Consider the following 16,508-nt stretch of genomic DNA (forward strand, 5'->3'; position numbering starts at 1 on the left):
ACGTTATTTAGGGTTCATCAAATGAAAAACGGGGAAGGAAACCGTAATTACACTGCAAGGTGAAGCATGTTGGTTGAGCAAATTATTCGGTCCACACTAATTATTCCATTTGACTCTGGATAGTGACAGAGTTCATAGAAGACAATCAGACAATTCAAGACCTCGATCCTGGAATCCCTGCAGAACCATGGGCCATGCATCTAACCCACACCAAAAGTGTGCCCCAATATATATAAACACACACACACACACACACACACACACACACACACACACACACACACACACACACACACACACACACACACACACACAAATAATTAGTACCTCAAATGACTGGCTTTAGTATTACTCCAGTTTGGAGTGGTTATTGGCAACACTCCTCAGAATATTCAATGTGTTGAATAGCTTACACTTTCAAAATGTTCTGATTTATAAGTTTGGAAAAGGTGTGGTTGGACTTTATTGGCATGAAAATCCTTCTATAAGTATCTATAAGATGCAGAGCAGAGCAAGTATTAGTCCTTTCAGTAATGCGCTGCGCTACTTAAAGGCCTATCGACCGAGTAGTAGGAGTGCATCCGACGTTTCCTTCTAAAATTAAATAAGTCCCAGCTGATGGTCCAAGCTGCTCTGATTATTTTATTTTCACCAGGATGTCGACATTCATCCGTGCGTGACAGACAGGGACGTGTTCCTCGAACTTTAAAAAAAATTCCAATAAAATGAATTGTTTGGAGAAAAGATGCGCCTGCGTGTGATTTCCTGCGTCATTGTAAACTTTTAATTGTACTGTTGAGGGCCATCTCAGAATCTTTATAGACTAACTGATACTATCTCAAGGTGAAATTAATATGATGGCCCATTGTTTATGATTATAGGCTGCTTCCTAAACGCTGCAATATACTCTCAAATTATTACCCAATTTTCCAATAACACAATATCGTCCTGTTGCAGTATCTTCGGGGACACCTGTGTTGCTATACATATATAAATTCAAAGAAAGTTAGTGACTTCGGTGATTCCCGACAGCAATGGGAAGAAGAAGCAACATCATCCGACCTCAAGCATTGGACGTGAGATTCCACTGCAGGCGAATTTGTGAAAACGTGGCAATGGCATTAGCTTGTTTACTACCCCTACAGACAAAAGGTTGCCTCACATGATGCATCCTGAATCCAAGTACAAAGAAAGCAGACAGCTGTCCAGACACAGCACTTGAATTTGACCACTAAAATCCTCTCTACGTCCACCATAAAACTGCGAATGGCTGTAGTAACGCTAAATCCCTTTGTTCCATAGAAAACCATAAACGCTGAGAATGAGAGGAATTTGGATTTCAGGAAGTGGATATTGTGCAACCTTTCTACAAAGAGGCAGCGATATTAATTTCAGTTTGATTTTTTATTTATGTTTGGGTTTTTTTTTTTTTACTTCGAGCCGTCAAACGCACTTAAGAAATATTTAAGAAATCTGGTCTTTTGTTCCACGAATATCGGAATAAAAGTTTCAAATCTGGCGTTTGGGACGTTTGCGAGGCAAAATATCTACTCAAAGTTACTCGGAATAAAATATACTGAGATAAGCAAAAAGAAAAAGACAATAAGAATTTATTTGTGATGCGTGAAGCCCGGCTGCTGTATTTATTTATTTTGTTTTTCTCATTAACAATGACAGCTCTGGAAATATTTGTGTAAACACACTGGCCCTGTGGCCTATATGGACACATGTTTGACACATGCTGCTCCATTACTGTTGTGCTGCTGTGCAGCAACAATAATAATTCCCGCATCAAAATGTCATTGCCAATATTAACACTATGAAATACATAGTGCACTGTGTGATTAAAAATAATAATAAAAATAAACCCGAGACTTGCATTTGAAGTTGAATTTCTAAAACCCGAAAAACCTCCATACTAATTGGCCTTGGCTGTAATAAGGGTTCTGAATTATGACATTTAAAATGCATCCTTGTGTGAGCATCGCTCTGATCATAATATCATCCAAGAAATAAAGAATAAATAATAATAAAAAAAAAAACAATAAATAAAAACTCCAAACTTTCCTTTCAGCGGGCAATAACAGAATCGAGGCAGACAGTCCAAAACAATACTGGCAATTCATTTCTTCATCATAATCATTTCAATGATGCGTAATAGCCCGGCATAAATAAGTAATGCGAGGGTATGAATAAGCGATGCACTAATAAAATTTAAAGGTTAAAGCTGCTGATCTCGACAACAGAAACACTGAAAGGCTTCTCTGGACTCTGAAGTATTTCTACATTTAAACAAATGGAAAATGGCACTCCTGGTTGCATTTAAGTTGCGGTAATTGTCATAATATGGAAAAATATGACCAGCCAGCGTACATCACTTGGCAATATCCGCTTCCTGTGGGTTCAAACACTGACTGCTTTCACCTTGGTGCGCAAGGAACAAAAGTGAAAGAATAGGATTTACCATGTGTTTATTTCACTGGATGTGGGAGCCGGAGCAGAAATTCCGCTAGCAGTAGGACCCAGGAAAGTTTGATAAGGCTGCACCAAATGAGCAGGCAAAGCGTATGCAGAGTTTTAAAGCAAAATGGCCTGTATCCCAGATATGTCTCCTTATAATTCTAATTAAAAATAACTCAGACAATGAAAACATTTTAAGTGCACGTTCCAGTAGTCTTCAGACACAATGTTCAGTTTGGTGCTTTGCTAATACTCCCTTAAATATCACTGTCAAAGCACTGTTAGCTGTCTGAGGAATTTAAGCTATGTGTTGCTACCTAGCACCAAAATTACAGCTGTTAGCCTAGGCGTCACCTTCTTGTAAAAAAAGAAAGAAAGAAAGGGGTTGCGCCAAAGTGTCGATAAAGCCATTGCCAAAAGATACAAGTTTCACCACAGACACAGAGCTACACACACACACACACACACACACACACAAATACACAATGGGTGCAGTTTACCAGGACATTGCTCTACAGTTAGCTGAAGTCAAGGCTAAATGTGGGAAGCCTGCGTAATCATATTACTGTCCCCTCATGGCCTAGATAAGTTTAATTGGATGTAAGCCGGGCAGTTAAACTTCCCTGTATGAGCTGTGAAGAGTTCCAGGCAACACTAAAGAGGCTTGTTTTTCTTGTCTCTCTCTCTCTCACTCTTTTTTCTTTTTTTAAACTAAGATCTTCGTGAGTGCACCTAGCGTAAAGCGTTTGTGGTGACAACAATAGCTGACAAGATAAGGCTGTGTGTTGCTGTTACATTTAGAGCAATCTCCAGAGTGTATTTCACTTTCAACCACAAGGACATAAAGCTTTCACAACAATGTGTTAACGCTCTTTTTTATTAGAAGTATTAAATGATTGCACATCACAAGAAATCGCTCAGTATAGTGACTACTGGATTCAGCTCCCATGTGTTATTTCGACGCCCTAAAAAGCACAGAGAGAGAGAAAGAGAGAGAGACCTGGAAACCATTTAAGCAGAGGAACAGTGAAGCGAGTCTATCTGAACAAATTCTAGAGGAACTAAACGTGAGCTTCTATTTGTGTTTTGCTAGAGGGACACTCGGCTTCACGGTTAATACTATTCTACAAAAGTCAGAATAAAGAGCATTTTATTTGAAGAGCCTACTTGAGGCTATGGTCTGTCACATGCTGATGTATTTAGAAGGATATTTTTAGGCTCGGCGTGCACTGGAATCTTCTATTTACTAGAGTTAATCTTCTAAAATACCTAAATTATCTTTTTTTTTTTTTTAAATCACATCACATAATAAGAAGGGGCATTTAAAAGGTGAAGAAATGAATAAATACGTTTTCTTTTCTTTCCTTTTTTTTTACCGCGCTTACGATATTACGCATTGGACGGACCCAAGCGTGACGCATGTGTTTATTTTGAATTTGCCAACTTAGAGATAATGCATTTTGTTTGGTTTCGTCATATTTTGACATAACTCAACTTTAGTGTAATAATTATACTATTTTCTTTTCTTTTTTTTCAAGCGTTACAAGGAAATTCCTGAGGTTATTGTTTTGTTTTTAATATTTGATCTAATCTTTTCTGATGTTACCAAGCCCAAATGAGAAAATGTACATATCCACGCATACAGCAGGGTAATCGTGATAAAGTTTTGAACGTTAATGCAAACTGAGATACTGGTGGCTGATTTCTGCGTGGGTGTCAAAAGTCGGTTTTGTTTGCGTTAGTCTTGCGAAAAATGGTTCAGTATGCCCAAACTAAAAGCGACGAGTTTCCTGCTGTCATCTCAGATATGCTTGAAATACTTGCTTAAACTTAGTGCTAGCTAATGTTGTGTTAGCTCTGATATATGTTTGCTTTTTAAGGAGCCCTTACATTTACACCGTGCCAATGCATATAAAATAATAGACGGTAATATAGCTGAAGCTACACCACACATGACTTGAACCAACGCTGATCAAACTTGAACAGGTGACGCAAAAATTTTCACCATGTATGAAACAGTTAATGCAGTTCCATGCTTGCATACTTGACCTTCAGTGGGCACTTTAAGGCCCTTGGAAAGAGTCGCCCTTGGAAAGACAAGTCCTCTATCAAAAATACGGAATGCCAATTAAAAACGCCTTAAGTGTCCTCGTCAGAGAGAAAATCAAACAATTTGTCAAGAAAAAAGAAAGAAAGTTCAATCAAAATACCGGCATTATATAGCGCCATACTGCATAAACACGAGCTGACCAGCGCTGTGCACAATGTTTACATTCTTTATATTATTGCGAAAATATAACATAAAGCCCTGCCGTGATAATACAACTGGCTGATCGAGAAACATTACAATGATTTCAATCGATTCTGAAATGTTTTGCCTTTCTTTACACCAGGGACAACTGGTCTAAAAGGAATTCGGCTCTTTTGAGAGAGCAATGAAACCTTCACACCCCGTATTAAGGGCTGTTGGAGGCGCGATGCTATTGAAAAACAAATTGATACGGGCGTGCATTTCAGAAAAAAAGCAGCTAGTGGCGAACTCATTTCAAATCATGTCAAAATCAATATATAATAGTTCTGAAAGACGTAAAACGATATAGATCTCTTACGTTGAGCATCCTACCTATCTTCTCTTTATCACATTAACAGTCTCCTTTAAAACACACACATTCACACTCACGCACGTCCACACACTCCACACTCCCCCTCTGCCACACACTTTAGTAGGAATAACAGAGCTTTCTATTTCTCAGGCCAGCTTTGTACCATAAACGACAGTGGGGTGACGGGGGACGTAGACCACACTCCACACAAGTTCTCTGCGAAGGGCACTGTGAAGCTCAGTGACCTTTGGGACGCGGAGACAGGCTGCCATAAACAGATTTAGCCAGTCTCAAAGTCAAAAGTGCTCAAGAGCTGTGAAAGACCTATTGTAAAACCCTGCAACGCCAAATATCACCAGATTGTCTGGAAACGCAAAGCATATCTTTGATTGTTTTTGGTTTTTTAAACTCATCATTTTGTAGAAAGGGAATTCGATCACTTTAGAATGCAGACAAGACATGTAAAGGCAAACTAAAATGAGATATTACGCAGTAATCATTTTTAGCCTTAGAAGAACAGAGTGGCAGGTAATGGCGTCGTGAACTGGTGTTTCCGGACGTGGAAAACCTTCCAAGCAATGATAAAGTGAAGCAAAGATCCTCTGTCTAAATAAACAAGTTACGAAAAGTAATAAATAATATTAACAGATAACTCTGGCTTGAAGTTCAAGTTAAAATTCCGTGTTCGGCATTTGATTCGACACAGTTCAAAGGCTTGATTGTCAAGTTAACGAGTCCCAAAAAAATCCAACCATTTCACAAATGACGCATTGAACTAGCCTCTAAATACACACGAGTGTTTGTGTCATTTAGTCATGACACTAATCGCATTCACGCTGTGCTGAAAGTAGACTTGTTTGGGTGCTTAGTCTAATTACGTAGCTGTCAAAATACATTCGAATTAAGGTGTCATGCAAATTGTTGCTGCTGTGAATTGCACTTTACTCTTTCTTTGTTAAGTGAGCGTTAATCTACCGCAGTTTGTTACAAACCATGGATCCTGGTTCATATCTATTGCTTCTCGCCCTCGTTTTCATGTCAATAGGTTCTTTTGCGGGTTATAGAAGCAGATCCATGGAACCTTAATGAGTTTCTGCCAGTGTTGTCAGCGCTTCATGACAGGTTTTTCTGACTCCTTCTAAAATATATATTTGTATATTTGTAACATAGTATGGCCACGGAGGTTTGCGATTAAACAAAAAGCAAGAAAGACGATTGTGCTTTTTCCGTATGCCATTCTCTTCTTACCAATTTAACAAGGCAACGCACAAACATAAGATACAATTTTATCTCCTTTCATGGTCAACAACGCGTTTGATGACCTGAAAAGGCTGGAGCTGTTATGAACGACGTCCTCTCGGTGATCAAATTCAATAAAGCCACTTTAAGATCGCCTGGCATTATTTCATAGTCTTAGTTAATTATTGCAAATACTAGGTGCGCTTAACGAGTAATGTTTTGCATCAGATTGGCGTCGCTTTGTGGATATGATGCACTGTGTATTCATTAAAACATACACGGACACGTGTGTTGTCATCGCTGCGTAAAAAGGAAAATATGTGAATATTACGCACTGCTTTCTTGTTTTAAAGGTAAAGAAATGATTAAAATTCAGTTGCCGTGATATATCGAAACGATTTCAAATGTAGATTTTGCTTAGGCCTACCGTTTTATCAGGTAGGCCAAAGCAAAATCAACATGATGCCAGCATGTGTCTTTCATTTACGCCTTCCCTTGAAGTGTCATGTATTTAAATCCATAAACAATTGGAGAAGTGTTAATTACATTTACTAGGGTTACTTAAAAAATCAGCATTTAGATTTTTGTTTTCGTATCCGCACATACATCGTGCCGTTTTTGAAGCAGTGTGTACAGACAACCTCACGGAGGACCGTACAGCCGTTATATTTATTAAATCATATGTAGCACATAAAAGTACAAAAATAATTCTGAATTGATGAAAATACTAGAAAGGCTTTTGTTGCGGTTTAAGATCCGCCTAACTAAGGAAGGTGGTTGTCGGTATTAAGGTAAACAGACACACATATCAGCTTCTTTTACTTGCGTAAACAGCAATATGATATAGCTCCGGTAACACTCCTGCAACACTTTTATCAACTCAAAATAAACGTTTCGAAATTTCAAAAGCTCGCTGATATATCTTAAATCATAAATATCCGAGGCAATAGTTAATCGAACACCAAGGGGATTGTGCCAAGCAATGAGCTCACGCAATCTTACATTTGTACATGTATGCCTGATCACGCACAGACCAAGTCAGGAATGTCATTCAGTCAGGCGGCTGCAAGGAGCAGACGTTCACAGTTCACTGAAATGGAAACATCTGATTCCAAATGCAGACAGCACAGCAGTTTCCAGTGAACATAGCCTACTTCACCATAACTCAGACTGCAAACTGTTGAAGACTGCGTGCATGTTATAATAAACTTTACTTTGATATATAATTATCACACTTATAAATCCGCACTGCAAGGCAGAAGATGGGATACACAAGGAAAAGGCAGTCCAAAGGGCTCGACTATATGGAGCACTGGGGTGTAACCCCATTACTGCTTTACAGAGCTATTGCGTGTTTAGCTGCGCCGTTATAGGCTTGTAGCATACCAGTGACATTGATTAGGTCGAACTTCAAGAGAAACCACAAGGACGGAAAAGGGAATTTTACTTTAAACCAGTCTAGGTGTTTTGTAGTTGTTGTTGTGTCCCAGGCTTTATAAACACAATATTCAGTGTTAGTTTAAAATATGCACCTGGATGCAATTTTGCATTTTTACCTATTTGTCTATAACCTACCTTTGCATCTGTTGCGACAACAATAAAATAAATAAATAAATGGGCTCTATTTTCTTACGTTTCACAGCATGTGTAATTAATGTGCCAACAAAACACTCTTTCAAATGCTTTCAAATGTCCTATTAATGTTCAAATCTTTATTTCAGTGTGGTGGACGCGTGTAGCTTTTAAACCGTGTTACAGGTCACGTCCAATAAAATAGTTATCATTGGTGTTGAAGCAGAAAATTCAGATAAGCAACATAATAACAGGCTAATACCAGTAACCTTTTCAATACTGTGTTTTATTGAAGACCTTACGCATATACATTCATATCATTATTACTTTTACAAGACAACGTAGCAATCCTTACAAGCGCAAAGAAAGGAATGCAATCGGAGTGACATAAAATAACGATAATAAACAACTACTACATTGAAACGTCGTTTTTTTAAATGTCATGAATGGTAAAACAATAATAATAATAATAATAATGATGATAATAATATTAAAAAAATAAAAACATTTGTAAAATTTTAAAAAATTAAACAAACCTTACATACCATTTCTTACCATTCTTGACACTATACACTTTTGGCCTACATTTCCAGCCCTTACAACCACAAATAGGCTATAGCCTATGGAATGCGATATTGTTACAAGACGGTCAATAACATAAAGCACTAGCCTATTACATAGCGATAAGGCCTCCTCAAATAGGATGCAAATACCAACATATGTCATTTCATTGAACAAAGTTGTACACAAGTACAGGGTAAAGAAAGGGGCAACACTGAGCACATTGCAAAAAGCAAGTACATTAATAGGTCTAATAGACCGTCCTCCCTCTCTAATAATAATTCTAGTAATAATAATTCTAATAATAATAATAATAATAATAATAATACATTCTTTGAAGACGTTTGAGTCCAAAAAGTTTTAGTTTGTTGGCATTTGTTTGGAAGAAAAAATATAAAAGTCACCTACAGAAAAAGTATCCTGCAGAACATGACTTATGATTATTTCACATCAATAACATGCTGAGAACATTTCACTGCTATAGCTTACTCGTTGTACATGACGGATAATGCACTGCATTCACTCTGAATTAAGGGAGCACACACATAAGCCTATGATTACATTTTTTTTATTCTACATATTGATTAAAAAAAAATCATAAGCACCGAGTTTCTGAAATGCGCTTTCCCCAAAAAACAACTTATTCTCCCGCTGTTGCGAGTTTAGGCGGGTCCCTCGCTGTAACCGAGTTGGCCTTGAACACAGTTGTGTAGTACTGTTCAATCTTTCCATTACAGGTCCTCGCTAGTTCATTGTAAAATACACTTTTTTTGACTGGTACAGTCTGGACTTAAACTTTTTATAGCAGCTCAAACCCGTTTTCTAACGGTGACCTCACTAAACGAAAGAAACGCAACCCATGCAGGATTCAGTGGTTGATGTTAAGACACGTAAAAAAGCAATAAAAGTAGGGGTGAAAGTGGAAAATACCTTCAGAAATCTATTTGCACATGAACAAAGTCATGGCAATCAATTTTCAATGCGCAGTCATAAAAACATTGATATGAATTACACTGCGGTTTTAGTTCTCGCCTCCTCACGCAGACTCCCAGACTTCCAGATCTGCCGCCCGTGACCGTGAACGTGCCCATAAACGTGGCGAAAACTATGGAGACAAGATAAAGGCGTTGTTCCTCTTGCCTAACAAAGTATGGCATGTGGAGGTAAAGGCGACCGAAACCGAGATTCTTCTTTATCACGTCATAACTTCAGACATTTCTTTTTGCACTGATTCGCCCCAGTCAGGCTTCCCTGTCTGACTTCAGTATTATTTTTAGGCCTATTTCGAGGGCTCGCCGACTCTCCCGCCTTATTTTCTCTGACTAAAACGGTAACAATCCTGATGTCGTCACTATGTGTCAACCGAAAAGATGTTACACTAAAGACACATTTAGGCCGTACACTAATGTCATGACAGATCGGGATAAAGTAAAACACACGCACACAAACACATTCTCACAGCTTCTTCTGTGCGATTATACCAAAACGTGAAGACTCACTGACGTGTATAGCTTTGGATGCCAGGCAGCGGCTTGTTTAGGGTTTTTGCAACCCGCACCTTTGATATAAAAATATTAGAAATAAAGTAGGGTAATAAATGCTTGCAATGTAAAAGATGGGTAGATGGTTGCATGCACTAAAAGAAGACCTAAGGGAGCGTAGAAGGCTTGGCTTTTTCTTCTCTTTTTTTTTCTTTTTCTTTTTTACTGCCTATCGATTCACCTTCTGCCGCATCTCTAAAAGTAGGCCAAAGCTTGCTCCCTCAGCATGAGTCTCTTCTTCTTCATCCTGCGGTTCTGGAACCAGATCTTGACTTGTTGGTCACTGAGGTTCAGACGATCGGAGAGTTCCCTCCGCCGCTGCCTGGTGATGAATTCGTTCAGCATAAATTCACCTTCTAACTCAGCCAGCTGAAGCTTGGAATAAGGTTTGCGCTTCTTTCTGGTCCGAGTGTGCATCGGGTACCACGGGGCACCTGGAGAAGAGGGGAGAGGAGGGGAGCACACAGTGGATTAGTCACCACGGTTGCAAAATCACGGTCACCTCCAAGGTTATGGGGAACCTACTGGGGCATCAGCTGTCCAAGTCAAGTTGCCTCTCTAGTTAAGTCAGTATGCAATGCGCCATGTTAGAGCAAACCTGTTAAATAGCATTGTGATAAGGCGCTTTTCTAAATATGTGTATATGTAAATAAATGTATTATTTTGGTTTAGCTGGAGTAAGCTGATGTGATTTGCTAAACATCCATGATGTGGGGCTTGTGCTTTATCTTAAACTGAGAAAACGAATGCCCCTGGAAGCTGTCATTCCCTGCACATGTACCACGAATTTGTTTTGGTCTCTGACTCAAATCCCAATATTTGTAAATCAGGACTTGTCCAGTTTCGTTTCATTTTTGTTCCCCACGTATAAAAAAAAATCAGCCACCTTTATGGAGCCCACCAATATACCGCGGTTTGTGTCACAGGAAGTTTTATTGTTGCAGTTAAAGCAGCATTAACGTGGTAATTGAGCCGTGCTTGCAAATACCCCGTACTTATTTGCGACTTTCAAAGCATATTAAATGACTCCTGAGTCTACAGCGACAGAGATTAATTCGGTTTACGAGTCATTAAAAAGAAAACTGTCTCTATTCGATGCAGTCAACCAAAGCGACTCACTTCTTTAAATCACTGCACTGATCTGTGTGAGTGCGAACAAAATAGACCAAAGTCAACCGTTTATATGTCTAAGTAACAGAACCTCGCCTGAGCTATAAAAAATAGAAGGCGGAACTGAATTGTTTACTCAAACGCTGCTTGTGATATGGATTGTTGGGGGTTATCGCTAACTGTACACACACACATGGCGCATGGAGTATTTTAGGGCAACCCCTAGTGGCGTTTGCACACCACGCAAGTACCCTGCAGGCTAACCTAAGCTGCATGTTGTGCATCAAGATAACGAGCTCTAATGACGGTTTAATACGGTAAATGTACGCTGTGCGCAGCCTGTTCTTTCTTATAAATAATGTGAAGGTGCGATTGTGGGAACTGTGGTTAAAAACAAAATACGCTCACCTCCGCCTGCGGCTATGTTGCTGGAATGGCTTCCCGGTGACACCAGGGTCTGTGTGTCGCTGGATGAAGGCTTGCTGCCCTCGTTGAGCAGAGAGGAGCTGGAATCGGACTCCATTGACTGACAGGATGGCGGGTCTTGCGTTAGCTGCTCGGTCCCATAATCGTATTTAGAAAAGGCAGCCGTGCTGCCAATTCCACTGTGCATCCCGTGGTCAGATGCTAGGGATGATGTGTCTCTCGCCCTATCCTCTCGTTTGAGACTGCTGCCACCTGAACAGGTCTCCCTATTCCCGTTGCCATTGTTGTAATAGCATTTGCCTTCCTCTGGTCTGGTAATTTCACACGACCGATTGAAGGAAGGGTTAATAGACACGGGGCTGCTAAAGTAGGATTGAGAGTATCCATTGCACGGCTCCGAAGGATTCCACGGGAGGGAGCAAACGTTGTCCCTTCTCGGGTACGAGAGAGACGGTAGCCCCGCCAGTTGTCCCCCTGAGGCTCTAAAATTCGGAAAGTAAAATGTGTCTCCAGTGTGGATGTTTACCAAAGGTCCCACAAACCCTGGATTAAGGAGATTATGCTCGCCCATTTCCGCGGGCCCGACCAACAGCTTCTAGTTTATTGCAATCTGACATTTAACGTAGTTAAACCTGGAGGAGCGCCTGATTGGTCATTCTCAGACCACGTGTCCAGGCTAAGTTCTGCTACACATGGTACCACCCACTTGGTCCATCTCAGACAAAACAAAACATTAACTTCTGTATTACTGAGGTTTATATGCTTTTTAAAAATACTATAAACCTTTTATTAAAAATGTAGAATCTTGTTTTTGCTCACTCGAGCAACGCCGCGTCCAAAAGGAGCCCAGACTGTTTCTCCTTTTACACTCGTGGAACTGTCCATGGCCTCGTTTAATATCTTTATAAGCTGGCAAAAGTTTTTTAAATGCTATTTCTTATGAAAACTATTTTTTCTTGAAGGAGAGGGTGCATATGACATCTTGTTTTCTAGCAAATTATGGTCGAATTCCGTGTCATATAAAGCTGTGATGTCCCAATTTTACAAGCTTGTTTTAAGAAAAGACTGATGCTCATTGCCGCACTCTACTCATATTTACAGTAACGGGGTCAGCAGGTTGAAGCCACTGGCTCTGTAAAGGAGGACGATATTCTACAAGGTTACTTTAAGAGGGTATATTTCACATAATATTCTCTAGTACACCTCACACGAACAACTTTAACAGATACCACCAATAAACGTTCGCAGCCAAACTCTGGTGGGATTGTTATACCTCTCACAATTCTTTTATATGAATTTTACAAGATATCAGAGGGCCCTTAGCTGATTCAATCAGCCGAGAGTCTCTCTGCTTTATAACGCACTAATTAGTTGATTTGTGGATGCAGCTCGGAAGACACTGAACAAATATGAGATATTCTGTGATACCGTCATCCTATTTTCTGACAAAAGCGCTCTGTTTACGCACGCACACACACGCAAACTTTTCAGAGTCCGCCAAAGTGCAGTTTCTTTCAAAAATAATAATTAAAAAAATCACTATCATATGCACGTGATTTAGGTATTCTGCAAACAGCTGGCCCAACTATTTCTAATGTGGTCCGTGGTCATCAAATGACCATAATCCTCGTACATATTCTTATAAGTGATCCATGGCTTTTGCATTCCCCTCAAGGATACACAGGCTTCTTATTCTTTAAAATAAATAAATAAATCTAAGAAGACTGCACAGTCGTTTAAACTCTTTCAGTATTATACGAGTCCAGCAACAGTTTATTGCAATCGCCCTGCAAATTCAAATTTTGCTACCACCACCACTACCAAAAATCAATTTATATAATTACTAAAGTTGTCATAATCCAGTCTCCGCTTATTTCAATCAAGGTGGTTTAAAAAGTCCGACGACATATATTTAAAAAAAAAATCATAGCTATAACATAGCCCACTTATGTCATCGTCAGCCTACTCAAGTTCACGACACAAGGTGGGATGAACTTGATGTTGAACTTTAATACTCCATTAAAATAAAGGAATAGATATGAGGTTCAGCAAACTGCAGTATGTATTGTGAGAGTTGATATCTCCATTAAATTTAAAGATATATAATCCGTATATTTGATAATGCACCGAATTTCATGTTGCTTATTAAAAACAAATGTAAAAATATCAGCCTTGTTAACATAGCACCAAGAAAAGAAAATCTGTTGTAAAGGTCCAAATATAAAATACATTAATATTCCCTTTATTTATTGACAGCAGCACTATGAATTTATGCATTAACAGAAATGCGCCGGCTTACAGAAGCCTGCACATGCGTGCTGAATGTCGCTAGTTGCCAATTAGAAATTTGCCAATGAGGTGTTATGTGAGAACATTAGCATTCACCTAAACACTGGTTTGGGAACGATTTGCAAGTCAGCCGATATCTGATAGCTGTGTCCGTAACTTGTGACCATGTATCCAATCTAACCGAAAGGCACCGGGCCTCGCTCTAGCCTTAAATAGAAAGAACAAATATCAAATGTTTAAACTGGAGAAGCTCTTGGGGATCTGTCGGGGTTTATCTCTCTCCCTTGGTCTCACTGCCTCTCCTATCACTGCACATTCTTGCATCTAGTTAGGGAGTCTCGCAATGCAGCACAACATCAATCCAGTATAATATCTTAGGCCTCGGTCTTATGAAAAGCATTTGGGTGCCTCGCTATCACTTCACAGCTTCTCATGTTATTATAACAGTTGACAAAAGCAAAACAGCACAGTGTGATGTTTACAACAAAATGTCCCGGACGTCCATGCGTTAAGTAATGTGCAGGCTTAAGTCGCCACTTTACCTCGGAGAAAGAGGCCATGTGTTGCGCCTCCTTGCCTCGTCTCTCCACGCCTCTGATCCAAAGTATCCCACAGATCCGGATTTCACGTGCAAACAACTGCACGTCTGTTCTGTGCATCTTTAGCTCGACGATGATGTCATATGTGACCGTGGGCTATAGGCCTTGTGCTCTAGCATAACGAAAATCTATTATTTAAAATAAAGAACTTAAAGCATATAGCACTGTCAAGGTCACTGTCTAGTACACTGTCTGCTCGATATTGAAAACAGTCTCGTGCAATCCCCTGGTCCCTGTCCAGACAGGGCAATAGCCTAAACAAAGGGCTTTTCTTCCCCTTTTCTCTCTTTGATTCTCGGCAGGCAGGTTGCCACAGTTATAGCTATGTGCAACCCCTTAAAAGCCTCCTTCAAGAAAAACTAACCACCAAGGGAAGTATAAGGAACCACAAAGTGGTAACGTTTTAGATTAAATGTTTTGGAAGAGCTTTTTTGGTTTGTTTGTTTGTTTGTTTGTTTACAGCAACACACTATGTTTTATGCGGTTTTCTTGCAAAAATAACTATATGCATTCTTTTGATAAAATACGAATTCTGCTACTTATATCTCTAAGAACAGCGCATATCATTCCGAGGGAAAATGATATTATTATTATTTTGAATTTCAAATTAAGGAAGCTAAAAAACAACCCAAATAGAATACGTATTCATTATAATTTAACCCGGAGATTGTTGTGTAAAAATTAAAAATTCAAAAATTCAAATACGCAAACTAAGGATCAATAGTAAAGCTTCACTTTATAGAAATCAATATCTGAACCTGACCGTCACTTTGTGCTCAGCTGTATCGAAAGAAACTGTCAAAAAATGTTAGACAAGAATATTTTTTCTTTGATTTCTTTATTTTATTAGCTGGATTAATTTTTAATCCAAACTTGACAACTTTAGTATCCTGTGCGCCTGTATAGTAAAATGTTTAATCAAAAAATTTGACTATAAAGTGTTAATTAACTAGGGCTGTTTATGACTATTAGAGTATGAATTTTCGAACAAAACTTGGCTTGTATGCCTAGCAAGATTTAATTCACTTGTAACATGTTTGAACAGTGTGCAACTTTTAAAAAATATGAAGTCGCCTTTTTTTCCAGTGAGGTCAACAAATAAATGGATAAATAAATAAAACAACTAAACGCTGAAAGTCTCGGTAGCCTTCTGCGTCTTACATTGATCGAGCATATTATGCCTAGAATACATCAAATAACACATTTACAGACATCAAATAATTTTGCACTGATGGTATAATATAAGGTTTAATTCAGACAGCAGTGCCCTTGCAAAATAACTAAGATAAAAATGGCATTCTGTCAGCTTTAAACGTCAGGCTTCAACTTTAAATGCTGACAGAAAACTTTCCTTTTTAAAAAATCTTTTTTACTTTAAAATAATTGGACAAAATGAAACAAAGGTAAGCTCCGTGTTCCGCAAATATTGTCAAAAGCACTGGAAAAAATGTCAACCAGGCGCTAAAACTAGACATGAACGAAAACACATTAAGAAAAATGCTGTTGCAACACTTCCTGATATTTTCCTCTGGTCACCACCAGAGGTTATCAGCCCCCTTTTTCATAGCTGACGGTGGCCTGCTGCTTTCACACCTCCACATACAGCAAAACGCAAGGGCTACTTTTTTCTTTTAGTTTTGAAGCAGTTTTGTATGGTTTAATATGCTGCATAATTCCCCGTTTGGCACATAAACTACTAATCTGGCTATTTAACATATTTGGCATAGATGTCGATTTGGGCCTAAAACTGAGCAGATGAAAAAAGGGGAACCGTGTAGCTTATTGCGACGCTGATACATTTACACATGAGTTTATGTACTGTACCATTTCTCGTTCTTCATATATGTATATGTAAAACGCTTTAAAAACATGGTTGTTACAGCATTACACACGCGTATGTTTTAAAGCGCATTTTCCGCTCGTTTCACTGCATTTTGCTGGTGTAGATTAGCCAATTTATGTGGCAAATTACTGGTCGGACTTTAAATACACAGCTAAAGAAAAAATACGTAGCGCATACTTTTGTTCTGAAACAAAATACATATAAACAGCTGTGCATTTTTACATATGAAAACGTTCACGTCGTCGCTGTACGAAGTGTAGCTCAT

At 39.0% G+C, this 16,508-nt stretch overlaps 1 protein-coding gene across 1 annotated transcript; it reads right to left on the bottom strand.

Annotated features, from left to right (window-relative positions):
• Positions 1 to 8,139: 8,139 nt before the first annotated feature.
• On the bottom strand, positions 8,140 to 12,117 carry hoxc12a (homeobox C12a). Its single transcript, XM_085260283.1, has 2 exons — positions 11,495 to 12,117; positions 8,140 to 10,410 (listed from the first exon to the last, which is right to left on the bottom strand). The coding sequence occupies exons 1-2, from the start codon at positions 12,081 to 12,083 to the stop codon at positions 10,172 to 10,174; spliced, it is 828 nt and encodes a 275-aa protein (XP_085116409.1). The 5' UTR covers positions 12,084 to 12,117; the 3' UTR covers positions 8,140 to 10,171.
• Positions 12,118 to 16,508: the final 4,391 nt, after the last annotated feature.

The sequence above is a fragment of the Mchenga conophoros genome, linkage group LG20 (genome assembly GCF_057382185.1).
Source record: "Mchenga conophoros isolate Kocher_MC1m ecotype Shallow Benthic linkage group LG20, M_conophoros_male_GT1.1, whole genome shotgun sequence".
NCBI classification, from domain to species: domain Eukaryota; kingdom Metazoa; phylum Chordata; class Actinopteri; order Cichliformes; family Cichlidae; genus Mchenga; species Mchenga conophoros.

Coding starts and splice junctions, on each gene's coding strand:
- hoxc12a (XM_085260283.1), bottom strand. CDS start 12,083: ATGGGCGAGCATAATCTCCTTAATCCAGGGTTTGTGGGACCTTTGGTA. Junction 10,411..11,494: donor CAACATAGCCGCAGGCGGAG/GTGAGCGTATTT, acceptor CCTCTTCTCCAG/GTGCCCCGTGGTACCCGATG.